Source organism: Bemisia tabaci, chromosome 9 (genome assembly GCF_918797505.1).
Source record: "Bemisia tabaci chromosome 9, PGI_BMITA_v3".
Classification (NCBI taxonomy): domain Eukaryota; kingdom Metazoa; phylum Arthropoda; class Insecta; order Hemiptera; family Aleyrodidae; genus Bemisia; species Bemisia tabaci.
In genome coordinates this window covers 195,874-212,167 of record NC_092801.1, presented here as the reverse complement: position 1 = coordinate 212,167, position 16,294 = coordinate 195,874, and the positions used below count along the sequence as shown (strand labels likewise).

General features: G+C 37.6%; 1 protein-coding gene across 1 annotated transcript; it reads left to right on the top strand.

Moving 5' to 3' along the window:
- Window positions 1-2,147: 2,147 nt before the first annotated feature.
- LOC109039028 (UDP-glycosyltransferase UGT5) lies at window positions 2,148-13,828 on the top strand. The gene is made up of 6 exons (XM_019054348.2): window positions 2,148-2,879; window positions 3,575-3,774; window positions 4,815-5,289; window positions 6,276-6,510; window positions 11,745-11,967; window positions 13,276-13,828. The coding sequence occupies exons 1-6, from the start codon at window positions 2,700-2,702 to the stop codon at window positions 13,553-13,555; spliced, it is 1,593 nt and encodes a 530-aa protein (XP_018909893.2). The 5' UTR covers window positions 2,148-2,699; the 3' UTR covers window positions 13,556-13,828.
- Window positions 13,829-16,294: the final 2,466 nt, after the last annotated feature.

Here is a 16,294-nt window from a genome sequence, read left to right as displayed (position 1 = left end):
AAACGTTGGTGTCTCGTAAGAAACGGAGTTCGATCCCCGTGCAACCGACGCTTTTCTTTTTGCGCTATCGTGGATTATTTATCGGAAAATAAGAGTAAAGGTAAATTTCCGAGATATACCGTGCATCGGTGCAGGGGAATGTTCAGTTTAAAATTTTTATTTTACATGGCAGGGTATCTCTCGTTTAACCAACGGAATTACAAGGGACGAATTTTCATTTCAAAATAAGATTTTTCCCCAGTGTATATGTGCTCTATAAGTGAAACATATAACTCAATACTCCCCAAATTTAAAAAAAGGCTGTTTTTCTCTAACTCTGGGACATTATTTAATCAGTTGTCATACAAATCTTCTCTTAGTAATTTTTAACGCTAAATCCTAATTTCAGGTCCAAAATTATGGTGGTTCCCTTTTCGGGGTTAGTTTTTCGGGTCTCAACAAAAAATATGACTAATTATGAGGTGAGAACTCTCCGAAGAACCCTCAAAAACTCAACTGATGTACATTTACTATAAGTTACTCCAAGCTCTATAGTGACCGCAGTACAGTTGATGCTTCAAAACCCATTCAGTTGACGTTAGCTTTATGACGTTTGACCTATACAGTGCTATGTTCCCAGAATTTGTTTTTTTTTTTAAAAAAAAAAAAAAACCCGGATATTTTCGGGGGTTGGACGGGGTTGTGGTCTCGTGGGATTCATCTTCAGAGTCGATAATCTAAGTAATAGAAAAGTCTTACTTTAAGCTGAAGAATCACCCCATGAAATTCTATCGGTCAAACTTAGGACAACCTGTAATAGTTGATGAAAATCCCGAAAATTTAGATGAACTGGCAACAATCGTGAATAGCCATTCAGTTCCGATCTTTCCAAATTTGAGGATATAATGAACAGGAACTCATTGTGCATCGAATTCAAAAACGCGACCCCCCACCCCTTCATCCTTCATGGCCATTGTGCTCACCCCCTTCTCCCGCGGACTGAGGGACTTCCTTTCCTACCTGAGGGATTTTGGATAGTGAGTGAAAGTTAATCTTTCAAGTCCATTGTCACGAATCATTCCCGACTTAAGTGTCTTTTTAAGGAGCTAGAAAATGACTGGGTCACTCACTCGATTGGAGGCACTTTGGTGACTGTTGCGAGGAAAATTATGATCGAGAGGGCGGAAGTTCAACCACATTTTGCAATTAGGATCCCAATTTTAGCTCATTAATAGTAGATGCAACACATTTATTATGTGCTACTAGTTTACTTATGAGAAAGGTTTTTTATGTATGGGCCAGAAATTATAGTCCCAAATGACAAAATGGACGTATGAACTAAAATGAACTATGTGCAAAGGTTTTGCGAGTAACATAGTTCCTTATAGCATGAATACGTTAAAATGAAGTCTAATTAGGAGTCTGATACTTCAGTAGAATCAGATTAATAGCAAAATTTCGATTATTCGCGATTCGATTATCCGCGATTATTCGCGGTGCTGTCAAACCCTCAAACATGAAATTAGTCGCTTGGAGGACATGACGCAAAAGTGCAGTTTTTGATATCTCTAAAGAAACGTGTCAAAAGTTTTGGAATTACAGGGAGCCTTATGGAAGAAAGGAAGTTTAAACTCACTTTTTGATGCTTTTGAGTTGGATTTTAGTTGTTGGTTTTTCGCAGATCATACTTTCATGCTAGTTTCAGTTGAGTTTATGAATATCTCAATTTTTCAATTGAAAACTGCACCTATGCGCCTTGTCCTCGAAGCCCCTCAAACAATCTCACAACGATTCATCCTCGATTTTTAAAGCATCAAATAGTTCTTTGAAACACACTTGAGCACACTTCAACTTCTTTGAACTTTTGGAACGCACCGTGTGGTCAAGAGACAGACTGAAACAGTCTCTCAAGTCTAACATGTTTTCCTTATTTACTCTCAGAGTATCAGCTTCATTACACCCACAATTGCCACGTCGACAAATGCCACGTCACTGAAGAAATTCGGCGAACGCCGCGCTGAAGATAAGGTGCTTCATCTATTGTTACCACAAATCCGTTAGTACGTGACGTGGAAGCTGTTTTAGAGGTTATCATGAGTGGTGAGTGGTGTCAAGATCAATAATTGCTGGAGTCGTACGATTGGTACATGTACTCTTATCTATACTCTACGATGCACACATTGTTTACCTCCAGCCTCGAGTACCTTGTTAGAGTTGAGTGTCTCTAATAATACCTACTCATATATAAGAATGGAGACTTTTGGCAATATGCATGTACTTGTCGTCTTTTTCCAAATGATGTGTTGAATAAAACTGAGATTGCTGCATAGTGCGGATTGCTCAAATCATTCTGTGTCGATGTCGTCTTCACTGAGTGCTTCAAATACAAGTGTCTGTTAGCAAATTTTGGAACGATTAAACGGATACCACCAATCCAAATTTCGGTCAAAATAGTTAATGGTGCTGCAAATGTATTTATACGCGCGGTATTGACCTGAAAACACCTTAAATAAATCACCTGATTATTGCGAGACTAACTTTTCAAGAACGCGATAATACAAAGTGCAGTCAAAATCATTCAGAATTCTCCTATATTTTAAGCCGATCTATTCCAAAAATCAAAGGTGAAAATTTCTTGACGGTTTAAAAAAGGTTGTCTCATGTCGTGAGGGGGGTGTAAGTAATTGAAAAGAAGATACGGGTCACATTCTTTATTCACGATGATTTTCCTACATTTTTATGTAATTTTAATTTTAATGAGCGCGTCTTTGGATGCTTTTAAAATCCTGGTGCTGTATCCTTTTCCTTCCCTTAGTCACCAGCAGGGTATCATGGCTTTAACAGAGAGACTCGTTAAAAAAGGCCATGAGCTTTATGTTATCAGTCCAAATGCAGTTCCCGTAAGTATTCTCCTTTATTTTCCAACAATAAACTGGATTAAATTTTGCAATACCTAAGGAACCATTATCTCTGGCTCTCTCATAAAAGAACATACATGCATAGGGAAACCGATGGCATGTATGTTGTTTCTAAAATGGGCCAGAAATAGTGGTTCCTTATACCAAAATGTACTCCAAGTTATCTACAAGCTATAAAAAGGCGTTAATACCATCTTACAAACTTATAATCATTTTATACTATCGTGTTAAAGAAAAAGCGCCACATGGAGATTTCGACGTTCCCAAATTTTTCCACTTATTTTTAAGACAGTTCGGGTTACTATCCTTTAAAATTGTCATACATTGACTGTTTAATTGAAATTAAATTTTCTGCGAAAGTGATAAAATAATATTCACAAGTTTTCCTGTAAATTCTTATTTATCAAAGGAAATTTGACCTTGTCTGAAAGCTCACACAACATTTTCCCCCGAAACAGCATTGTAAGTGCGCTACAACTCGAAGTTGGCAGCGGCACTTTTCTAGTGATGTTCGTTTTTCAGGTTGTCGCCCTTTTGGGCCCTAAGAGCTACATAAATTGAGTTGTCCATACTCTCCCTATAAAGGTACTCTAGACTATACAGCTCTTTGCCCGCAGATGATCATTTAACAATGTTCACGCATTTATATTCCTATTTAATTTCGATTTTTGCTCCAGGGGTTGGAAAAACACGATAACTATACCTACGTAAATACGTCGTTCGCTTACGCATACATCCCGGATGAGAATAATGCTGACGAGGAGGTGGTGAATTTTCAGCGCCATTGGTCTAAATGGGAATTTCCGAAAGTATGGAAAGCGTTTGCTGATATTCCGCGGAGGCAACTCTTGAGTGAAGCATTTTTGCAATTCGATCGGTGAGAATCGGAGGGCAATTATATCAAATTTTTCTGCACGTTTTAGGGTGATGAGATTTTAATAAGTTCAAATAAAAGAAATGCAATTCAATATTTCCAATACTCGTATCTTCACCAACGGGTGGCTAGACAAGGTTCAGACTAGAGTACAATGGTACCTAAACATGATTTTTCCCGATGGCAATAATTTTCTTGGAATTAAGAAAAAAAAAAAAAAAAAAAAAAAAACTCATTTGCATTTGAAAAAGGAAAGAACTCTTTTTAATTGAGAATACATTTTTTTTACTAAAAACTACGTACACCGAAAAAAAAAGGATGCTGACTTACCATTCTGGATGTAAAAAAGTGTGCGACGATTCACAAAACGCTGAGTTAATCCGCCTCAGCAGTTACTATATAGCAATGTCAATATGTAAAGCTAACTGGTGTCACGGTTAGCTCAGAGTTGTCGCACACTTTTTTACATCCAGAATGGTAAGTCAGCATCCTTTTTTTCGGTGTATTTTTGCTTCCTTTAAAAGAAGAGTTGTTTTAAGTTTCTAATCTACTAAAAAAGCTCTCAAATCAGAGAGAATTTTGTTTTAAATTAAAATACCTAACGAGTTTTTCCAAGCCATTTTTCCAGTGTGGTTTTTCGAAACGCGTGTGTACTTAAGTGCATTGAAAAATATAATGACACAGGATGAAAGCCTAATTTTCCTCTATGTACAAAGCTCTATCTTGACTGATCAGTATACCGATGGCTAAAGTGAGACCACGTCCACGTACCCTCCGTTTGCGACTTTCTAGACTTCCAGTCTTACTTTATTTTTTCCTTTGAAAGCAGTCAACGTAATTTTTTGAAAACTTCCAAGATTTTTCCTGTCTCATATTAGAATATTCTGTATGAATTTCAAGCTTTACAGCTCACTTGTTCTTTTTAAAAAATATAAACCAATAGAGGAGATTTGAAATACCGCAATAGTGATACGTGGTGTCATGCTTTAGCCATCGATAGTCACTCACTAATTTACCCGCAATTGATCCATCATTGTTTTCAGGCGCGTGACGTCAGAGCAAATTCACTTCGATCTCGTCATCGCAGAGGCGTTTTTCCTTCCATACGCGTGTGCCATTCTAAGGAACGCCACGAAATCCGCCCCGATCATCACCATGACGTCACTAATGACCGAGTTCATGACAGAGGGGGCCCTCGGTAGCATCGAGCACCTCTCTTTCTTACCGGGGTATTACAGTGCCTACACCGACCGCATGTCTTTATTGCAGAAAGTGGACAACTGGATCGCTCATTACTACGTCACAGGTGACCTGTTCAAACACCTGGACAAAGCTGTGTCGAGGTTTTGTAGAGAGTTCTATGGCCCCGGGTTTGAGAATATTGCGAGTGGATGGAGGTCTCGGAGCAGTTTGACTTTGATAGCATCCAATCCGATGTATTTTTACCCGCGACTTCTTGGACCGAATGTCATCGAAACAGGTCCTTTGCATTTTAAGCCACTGAAGAAACTACCGCAGGTAAGAAATTCAAAAACATTTACATTAAAAACCTAAGTTACTATTAAATTGCAAAAAGACGTATTTCGTTTGCGGTGTTTCAATATCCCTGCTAACATCTTATTAAATCAAAGGAGAAAGAACCATTACGCAGAGAAAAAAATTCAAAGAAGTTCGCAAATTACGTAGAGTATTTTTCCATTTAAAAAATAAATTAAGACACGGAGTCTTTATCGTCGCAAACCGAGGTAGGCGTTTTTACAGTTTAAATTTTGATTGCAAGAGACACTCGAACTCATTTTATCACCATGGCGCAAAAGGTGTGAATCAGAGACAATGTTATGTGTTTGCTTAGAATTGAACCATGACGTAGCCACGAAATCCATCTATTCATGGACATACACTTAGTCTTCATAATTCTGAAAATGTTCTTTCAGATGTATCATATCTTGATGGGCCCTGACTCGTCCTCAAAGAAATGATGGGAAGAATGCGGGTTTATACTATCCATATACTACTAGAAACGAGTAGCTGTGGCTACGTCTAAACTGCTGTCACTGGTCGAAAACGCCTTAAATTTAGCGCGATACTTCACAGCTCACACCAGGGTCGAAATATTTGCATCATAAGTTGCCGTGCAAAATCCTCCGTTTTCCGAACATTCATGAAATATGTCTCACCTTTAGTCGGAAAAACCTCATCGAACCTGTTAGCATTATAAAGCACACGTACAGTATGTTGATACTGTAGTTGTTGACAGAAAATAATAGTAGTGTATTATCAACTAGGATGTCTTAAGTAGTGTCTTTTGTGATTCTTACATGCTAACCACACTGCCTCTTCAGTTGAGGTTACATTCCCAGGGTGTAAAATTAACTGCGGAGGCAATCTAAGGACCAAACATGTATTTTTGACAGACAGAATACTGTCTTAGCATCTGCATTCATTCCACTTCATTGAAAAATCGTGCAAGTCTGATTCCCCTTTCATTTTTGTCATTGTTACAGAATTTACAAAACTGGCTTGATGGGGCTGAAAAAGGAGTCATTTACTTCAGTCTTGGATGCAATATGAGGGGCAAATCTTTAGATGCAAATATATTGGCTAATTTCTTAAAATTATTTGCAGAACTGCAACCACTAGGTTATCGAGTCCTTTGGAAGTGGGAGGCGGATGAAGAAATTCCAGGACAATCAAACAATATTTTAGCTCAAAAGTGGATTCCACAACATAGTGTTCTAGGTAATAATTGGACTGCATTTCGCAATAAATACCTGCAATTTGTGAATCATCCGAAAAACACTTATCTGCATAAAAGAGTGGAACAAACATATTTCGTCTTTAAAATGAGCCAAAGATAATTATTTCTAATTGCTAAACTTTACACTCAAAAAAAAAACTACGGCCCTGTGACCCGGTTGCTCTGGACACTGGTGATCCCGGCGTTAACGCGCTGTGCGCCAGCTAGTACTGGACCCAGCGGCCGGTGTCCCGTGGACCCCGCGCGGCCTTCATGGCCGTAAGACCGGTTAGGAGCCGAGCGTAAGTTACGGGTTTCAGGATCGGAGCCAACCGCTTCCACGGCCGTTGGCAGTGAGGTGAGATTCAGTTTTCGGAAAATGGCGTCACCATCAGATTAAAATTGAGACGGCTACGTGTATATTCGCAGAAAATTATAATATTTTACGTCAATGTTATTCAGTGCGTGAATTTAAAGTTGCCGCCAGCCTTGAACATTTTCGGGAGCGATCGCAGCCACCACTCAGCGTTGTTTATTGAGGTTAGAATCTAGTAAATTGCTTGTCATTGTTGGTCATTGCTCATTACGTGTGTTCGTTTTTCGTTTAATTTTGGAGGTTTTCGATATATTTTCTTGATTCTGTGCGGTGCACGATTGATTCTAAAGTTCTGTGTGATAACGCTTGTCAAATACTTTCGGAAATGCGACGAGAGTTAAGTGAAAATTGTCAGTTTTACCTACACACTGAGCTCATATCCTCTCCTCCTGTAAGTTCGTTTGCAATTCACTTATTTTCCCCCTACTAAGGGAAAGAACTTAAATCCAAGAAAAGCAATCAATTACCTGCCACGCATCTTCCCACAGAGTAAATTACCGCCACACTAAAATACTGATAATGTAGACACAAGAATGTCTATTTACCGATTGCAACTTCATTGTGCCACCTTTGCTTGCTCATAAGATTGGGTTGATTTTTTATTCCATTTCAATCTAATCTCTGGCTTATACTTAAATGTTTTCAATTGAGAGTAGGTAGTATTTCACTCTCCGACATCCAACACCTCCCTTCTCTGTTGCCAAAATAGCTGTCCGCCAGCGGAAGCTATAAGCCAATCTTGCCTGCGTTGATTATCCGATAAGAGCCAGTGCAAACATTGTTGCTGTGAATATCTCTCTGATTCCATATCCCAATTCTAGGGAGCTCAGTGTACTGTAATAGTGGTAAAATTTTGTGTGAATCGCGCTTCAGTTTGCTGAAGGGAAGATCTACAATTTTAACAAGTGTGACAATTTTCGGTGGTATATTTCTTCGCTAATATTTTGTGGAAATTGTATCCGGTAGTTATTGCGGAGAGTTATATCTTGAAGTTTTGTCAACTTTTACTACTGAATTTACACTTTGAAATATTCTCAACCTCATTTTCAAGATTCTGAAGCTTTTCTAGTCGTAAGGAGTAAAAATCTGTAAGTACCTAGACCTACGCCTGTGCTTTTCCTTTGTTAATCATTTGGGTGATTTCCTACTTTGCATTCGTATTTTTTATTGAGGGATGAACCAGGTTTTGTTTTTGACAAATGCTGAATTCTCATTGAGTGAAAGTAATTACATTTATTGAGAACGGGCTGCCAAGTGATAAAAATGATTTTTCAATTTACATTTTTCGCTGCAATGAGTTTTAGCAATTTATCATACCTTGGACAGTCTGTTCTACATTTAAAATAGGTAGCATGAATTTTTGATCTATCTACATTTGTTCCTTCCAGTGCTTCCCCAGTGCTTTATTTATTTCTACGAAGGCTTGCAACATTAAAGTTAGGTTTTTGAAAATTTCTCTTGATATCTCTACACGATGAATAAGCTAACATTCATATGCTGATTTTCTTTCTCAATAAGCATCATCTCTTCTCTAAGATTCATCTCTTTTCTCAAATTGACTTGCTGAACTATCAGCCAAGGAGTTCAAATCTCTCTTGATATCTGAAACATGATCAACAAGCTAACGTTCATATGCTCTTTTTCTTTCTTAGACATTGAATTATCCATCACTTTCCTGAAACTAAATTGTTATGAACTATCAACAAAGAAATATATACCTATTTTAAAAAGAAGGAAAGAAAAAAAATCTTGTTCAGAAATTGACACAAGATAATTCACTCAATGTTTAAAACTTTGCTGGAAAGTTTTTCTTTTCTAAGTATGTACTTTAATGGTGAATTTTCAGCTGTAGTTCCGAAAAAATCCACCACGTCGCGGACAGCGGCGGCGCGCAGAGCTCCGGCCGTCCAGCCCGTAAGTAGCGCCTAGAGCGCAAGCTGCCTATGCCGCTCGAGGCCGCGACTTACGGTTTTCATGTCCGTAGGACTCCGCATCGTCCCCGCACGTAGCAATCCGGCCGTCAGGCGCGTAGGCGAACGGTAGTGCCATATAGCCCATCCAGGTGACGGGGGATTTCTGTAGATTTTCATTTTGCTGTCGCCGGATGATTTCGAGGCGGTAATCTACGGAATATGTCTAACTTATTTTTTTTTACACTTCGGTAGGTCTTGGCAATCTTAAAAAATTGTTAGATCTACTTTAAATGCCGAAGCATACTTTCGGGAATTTTTTTAATAGTGCGAATGTCAACTCCGGCTAATGTCGCCAGGCTAAATTCGAACACAAGAACTGTTCTGCTGACTTTTTGGCGGAGTCCTGCACAATTTTGATGCTTTATTTAAATTGTTGAATAGATGGGGTCTACTGAAAAATTGTTAGAAAACTATTTAAAAGTCAGGGGAACGTGCACCATACATAGAAAGTTGTGTCGCTAGCTTTGGTGTCAACTCCGGCGGAGCTATTTTCGCGCATTCCGGAGCAAATAGCTGATAGTGCGCGCGCAGGGTAGCCATCGTTTTGGTGTTTTTTCAAGAGTTGGAGGTCCCGGGCTATCGGAAACACTGCTTTGATAAACATAAGTAAACCTTTTCTGCATCAAATATTTGGATTTCTAAAAATGGTAATTTGAAACTGTCAACTCCATTTATGTTAAAATTTCATACTGGGGAAGTGGCGCCAGTGATATAATTCAGTATATGATGTACCTGCACGATCGAACCTCAAAACAATCGGTTTTGTTTGTATTCTGCATCGTGGACACTTTCTTTCCCGCGAAAAACACTCAAATGTCAACTCCGGCCGCGTCAACTCCGACCTTGTCAACTCCGGCCCAATGACGTTTAACGTTATTAAGCTGAACTTTATTCGACATTCGTGTAATATTTTTGTTCAATTGTTTGTTCCAGTTCATTAGATTTCAGTCTTTAGTTAAATATTCGTTATTTTTTCAAAAAACTTTGTCTTATAATTTCACCTATGTCAACTCCGGCCCAATGACGTTTAACATTGTAAAACATAGCTCTTATTTGACATTCGTGTAATATTTTTGTTCAATTGTTTGTCCCAGTTCATTAGAGTTCAGTCTTTAGTAAAATATTTGTTATTTTTTCAAATAACTTTCTTTTGTAATTTCATTTCTGTCAACTCCGACCTTATCGATTCCGGCCCAATGGCGTTTAACGTTGTAAAACTGAGCTTTATTTGACATTCGTGTAATATTTTTGCTCAATTGTTTGTTCCAGTTCATTAGATTTCAGTCTTTAGTTAAACATTCGTTATTTTTTCAAATAACTTTGTTTTGTAATTTCGTCTATGTCAACTCCGACCTTGTCGACTCCGGCCCAATGACGTTTAACGTTGTAAAACTGAGCTTTATTTGACATTCGTGTAATATTTTTGTTCAATTGTTTGTTCCAGTTCATTAGATTTTAGTCTTTAGTTAAATATTCGTTATTTTTTCAAATAACTTCGTTTTGTAATTTCATCTATGTCAACTCCGTACTACCTGTCAACTCCGGCCATCGGTGAAAAAACGGCTGTAAAGACTATTTTTTTAAGAATCAAATCGGTTTTATGAGAAGATTAGTTTAATTAAGGGTATCATTGAGAGTTTTAATGCATTTTCAGTATCTTCGATTGGTTTTTTTTCTTAGGAGGATGAAAATCAAAGTGTGTTTTTCAGAATATTAAGCCTTTTCCGTACTGAAATTCCAAAAATGACCATTTGTAAGTCATTTTAAAGTATTATCCTCATCATTTTTTTATTCACTTGACTTCTCTTACTTGAAAAAGCAATAAAAAACCTTAAGTTGAAGGAAAGAAGCCTTGCAAGTACTAAATACAGGATGTGAAATGAGACTGGCTGGAGTTGACAAAGTAGACTTTTTTCGTTCACTTACAAGCAAAAAAAAAAAAATTGGCCCTACAGAAGTTGACCCCTCCACTTAAATATGATTCTACATAGTATACTACTTCTAAAAAATGCTTTGTGGATTACCTACTGTAAAATTTTTTTTGAAGGAAAAAAAATTCCCAAAATGAAAATCTACAGAAATCCACCCTGACAGCCATTGTGAATTTTTGCCACATTTAGTTTTTTTTTCAGAAAACAAAGCACATTACAAACATTTGATGGTTCCTCTTCCATCCATATACCATTATCAGAATACTTCTGTTCGCAATTTTGAGGGGATATTTTGAAAACGCCATTATTATGGATCGCACGGATGAAAAATTAAATATTAAAAAAAAGAAAAAACTTATGGATGATAATGCTGACCCCTCTATCTTTTCTATTTTGTAAAAAAGATCGGCGGAAAAATACAGAGATCATTTTCCAGAATGTTTCATACACTTTGGTGACAAATGTTTCCACTATAATGAAAGATTTTCCGTATTATTTTTGATGGACGCTCAAAGCGATTGCAAGGTAGAAGAAAAAAGAAGTGAAATGGGTCATCATGCAAGGTCTAAACTTCAAATGGAAAACAAATTTCACCCTTCTTCTCTCCAAAATAATGTGTTGAAAACCACTCACATGACGAAAGTTCGGGATCTAACTCCTAAAAGAGAGATTAATTAATATTTTTTGGCACAGATCCAAAATTGAAAATTGGTGACATTGTGTCACTGCGTCACTTGCGTGATTTGCGTGATCATTCGCATTTTTGGCATTTGTAAGCACCTATATCTGGTTAAGGGGTCGTTTTCCTGATTCTCCTTTAAGTGATCCGTTTTTCTCTTGAAATTCCTAATGTAAGATACATCATGTCATAGTGCCTTAATACATAAGTTGTCTAGAAGCCCATTGCTCATCTTTGCTTCGTTTTTCTTAGACATTTTACAATTATTATGCCACAGCTCATCCGAAAGTCAAAGCTTTTATCACGCAAGGTGGGCTCCAAAGTTTTCAAGAGGCAGTTCATTACGGCGTTCCTCTTGTGGGAGTCCCTTTCTACGGAGATCATGCTAACAATGTCCTCAAAATGGTAGACGCAGGTATCGGAACTCAGCTACTGCCGAAAAATCTTGACTCTTACGAGGACATAAAGGCAGCCCTTCAAGCTGTGCTCTACGACGACAAGTAAGTCATAATACACTTTGCTCCGAAACAGTATATTAAGGTAAAAAGATAAACAAAAATACCTACTTGCGTTTTGGCAACGTTGAAAAGCAATCAAATTTTACATGTGGGCACGATCTTTTTTGATTTTTTATTACTTTGGTCCTGTACGTTGTTCTTACAAGCGTTGTAAATTATTTGTTCAGCTATTTAAGAGAGATGTAAATTTTGTGAAAAATATGATTAGCTTAAATTCAAAGAGGCTCCTCAGAGCAGCAGCATTATTGTCCATCTGAAATTCAATTGTGCTGCATAGACAACATACCTGCCAGCGGGGCGATTATTGAAATGATATCGACTGTATGTCGCCGCTTTGTCGTGTCGCGCCATCGACTAAGCATATGCTTAGTCGATGGCGCGGCACAACAAAGCGGCGATGTACAGTCGATAGCATTTCAATAATCGCCCCGCTGACCGCGTATAGTAATTTGAAGAGCTTGAAGACAATGCGCATAAGTACAGTTTTTGAAAAAATAGAGATATTATGATCCAAAGTATATAATTAGATTGCATTCAGCAAAAAAGAATCAGCGCCATTACAGTGTTGTAAAAATGTGGCCTCTTCGTAAAGATCTGAAAAATCTCTCAGAAAAGCGAATGATTTTGCTTCCTACCAAAAACAATTGTTTATTTAAATGGAAATTAATTGTGTAAATTAGAGACTGCACATAAATTGAGTATTTTTGAAAAGAAAAAAGAATTGCACGATTTTGAAAACACTGTAATCTGGCTGGTTCCATTTTTGCTAAATGCGGCCCAATTAGTCTTAATACATAGTCTGTCAAAAATTAGCTCCCAAATTCCAATTTTTAAAAATTAAAAGGTCAGTTTCAACTTTCTTTCCGCCATAAGGATCCATGTAATTTCGAAACTTCAAACACGTCTTTGTCAAGAAAGCAGAAATTGCCTTTATAAGCCTTGTCTTTCAAGCCCTCCTTTTATTAAACAAACAAACACGAATCTCGCACCATAAAATAGTCATAAAACCATTAAAACATGCGCAAACATACTTAAAATTTATCGCCCACTTGAGATTCGCCTTCAATTTTGCTACTTAGGCAACATACATACCGGGAAGCGCAAATTGTTACCTAGTTGAAAATAAACTCTATCATCTTTATGATCTTTGAATAATCCGATAACCGATGTTGTGACCCTAAAGCGTTTTTTTCTGTAGCGGACCAATATGATTCTTTGTAGTTTTGATGGAAGTCTCAATCACCCAATCATTCCTCAATATTTTTTGGTAAATAAGTGCACCTTTTACAGATATACCAAGAACATGAAGAGACATTCGGCAATTTCCCACGACTTTACCTCGCGAGCCATGGACCAAGCATTATTTTGGGTCGAGCATGTGGCTAGACACGGAGCAACTCACCTGAGGCCATCAACCGCAGATGCCTCTCTTTTCGAGTTCTTCTGCTTGGACATTATCTCTGTGATCGTATTTTTGAGTATATTGTTCCTATACATTGTATATTTTCTATGTAGGTCTATAATTGCAATGATCTGTCAAAAATCTAAAGCAAAAATAAAGTCATCTTAGTATGATGGTTAATAAATTACGTGAGGGCTTATGAATTAATGAATTGATAAAAATTGCCTTTTGACTGGTGCTGTTTCAGTCATTTTGAATTGCTGTCTTCATTTGAATTGTTTTTTTGCTCTTAAAATAAAATTTAAAGACAATCTTTTCCGTCAAGAAACTTTTATCCTGGTTTGAAAGTCAGCTTTTGTAACTTTTATGCTGCATTGATTGTGCAATTATGTAAACGGTGAAAATTTCTGTTTCCGCACGTGAATATACGAATTAAGAGCCTATTTGAGTTTTTTCTTGTTTAACGCGTGAACAATTGGACGTATTAATGCTAAAAAAAACTATGAATTGGTAATTCAATCAAATAAAACTACGCGCAAAAGTATGCAAGCTTATTATGACGGATTCATTTACTTAGATTTATTTGTACAATACCTATTTTTTTTCTTCAAAAATACACGTTAAATTTGTTTCGGAAAATTAGCATGAAAATTGCAACACTCCATCCTTCAATCGATTTCCTACTTCCCTTCTCCCGGATTCAATGAGGTCTCATTTTTACTTTAAGGATTCTGCGCACTTAGTTAGTCAAGAGTTACATTATAATCATTCAATTTTAGTGTCACGAATCATTCACAAAATAAGTGCATTTGCGCAGGGCTGAAAAATGACTGGATACTCACCTCAACTAGTAGCTTTGCTGAAATCTCCCCTTGAAAATAATTGAACGGAAGACGTAAAAATTATGGGTCAAATACGAAGTGTGATACAATCAACTTTATACATGAATGTACTTTTCATTAACATGATCTGTCCTACGACATACTTTTTTAATTTTTTTACGTTTTTTGGCTTTAAAACAATTGCTTTTTCGCGAGAGGGGTAGTTACTGAATATTAAAGTGTCAACTTTCTAAAAAAATCTTCACATTGGCCGGTATTTTTTGGTAGGTATTAGAAGCCGAGGTTTGACGTGCACGTGGTTTTACATTTTGTCAAACATATTTCAACCCAAAATCCCTTATATCGACTGTGTAAGTCGGCAATCACATAACTCGATTTGCGACGTTGCAGACTTCCTATCATACTTTATTTTTTAAACGGAAAACTACTCAACGGCTATTCTTTAAAACTCCGGTGATTTTTCTTCTCTATGCGAAGAAAGTTCTGCAAAAACTTCAAGGAATCATGTCAATTTGTTCTCCTCTAAAAAAATAACATAGAGGTGGAGATTTTCAGACACCGCAAACGAGTTATGCGATTGCCGACTTACACCGTCGATATGTCATGTTACCTGGGAGCTGATATCATTTTGGTGTGTATTAACACACCAAAATGATAATATTTTTAATTTCTCGGTGAAAACCTCTTCCAAAGTTGCTTTGTTTCTACAAACGTCAAATATTCTGGCCAATTCCTTATAGAAAAAAAGTGTCAAGGGTTATCTCCTAAACTTGTGGAACTACCTCAATATCTCTAATCATGCATTGTTGGATGATATGGGCATTTATTTAATTGTGGTATCCCTGGTAAAAATTGGCAGTATAGAATCTGTGTTCCAAAATACCATTGACCTACAGCCGGCTGTAAGATTTCCAATAGCTTCTATAGCCGGCAACACAATTCCTTATAGCCTTTTACAGCCGATGGCGACTAAGCAACAGCCTGGCGATAAAGTGTATGCTAAACGTTACTAATTACGGATGCTAGGACTTAGTGAGTTTTCGGACTACCGCTCTCTTTTTGGGCCGTAGTATCTTGATTTATTTTACGAGGAAAGCTCCGTACTTTTGAAGGATGCCTGCTTTTTCTAATATGTTGGAGCGCCTTCAATTTCGTATGATACTGTGCAATACCTCTGGTGTGAAATAGTTGCTTCAAGCGCCGTGGTACGCTGCGGCGCGGAGCGGCGGGCGGGCAGCCAGCGCGAAACGCGCATTGGCGCCTACAAACCTAACAGGGATACTTCACGCATTGCGCACTGCGTGAAGTATCCCTGTTAGGTTTGTGGGCACCAGTGCGTCGCCGCTCCGCTTTGTGTTAGGGTCTAATATTTAATCTCGTGGAGTCAGCGTTTTCAACTCATGACTTTTGGCTCAATGGCACAAGCGGATAAACGTATTTTTAGACGTAGGTCATCGTTATGAACTGACATTTTGAGCTACTAAACATCATATTCAGAATTTAAAATTTCCTAAAGTGTGTACACTGTCAAGTTAAATAATCAGATTTATATGAATTTATAATTTATATATAATGTTAGAGCCTGCGGTTTCTTTCTCTTTAACTTGAAACAAACACATCATTTGTCGAAAAAGAAGTATAGGAAGACTGCATTCTTCTCATTACGGATTTGTTCCTTTTAAGCAAGAATAAGAGGGAAACTGCCTAGTCGCGATTTGTGTTCCCAGTCAAAGCTCTGAGGCAATTTCAAGATTGACTATTTTAAAAATTATTTTTGCGGGACAGAATCGAAATCGGCTTTAGGACGGAATCGGGGGATCCCGGTAAGAATATTGCGCTCGCGAGCCGGGTGCACCCGTCAACAGTTTTTAATAAGTTTTAATATTTTTAGTGTTCACCATGTTCTTCCCATGTTTAAATCCGTACGTGGATGTCATACATCCAAGTATTTAGTATTTAATGTAGCGAGGTAACCTGATGATAATCAAGAGATCACAACAGCTATCGTCATGTCGTCACCTTCCAGGCAAAGTATCACAAGCGCCATGCGACGTTTAAAAATTTC

Excerpts from the sequence above, each read along its gene's own strand:
- LOC109039028 (XM_019054348.2), top strand. The coding sequence starts at position 2,700 with ATGATTTTCCTACATTTTTATGTAATTTTAATTTTAATGAGCGCGTCT. Across the intron at positions 2,880-3,574 it reads TCAGTCCAAATGCAGTTCCC|GGGTTGGAAAAACACGATAA; the intron begins GTAAGTATTCTC and ends TTTTTGCTCCAG. Across the intron at positions 11,968-13,275 it reads GCTGTGCTCTACGACGACAA|ATATACCAAGAACATGAAGA; the intron begins GTAAGTCATAAT and ends CACCTTTTACAG.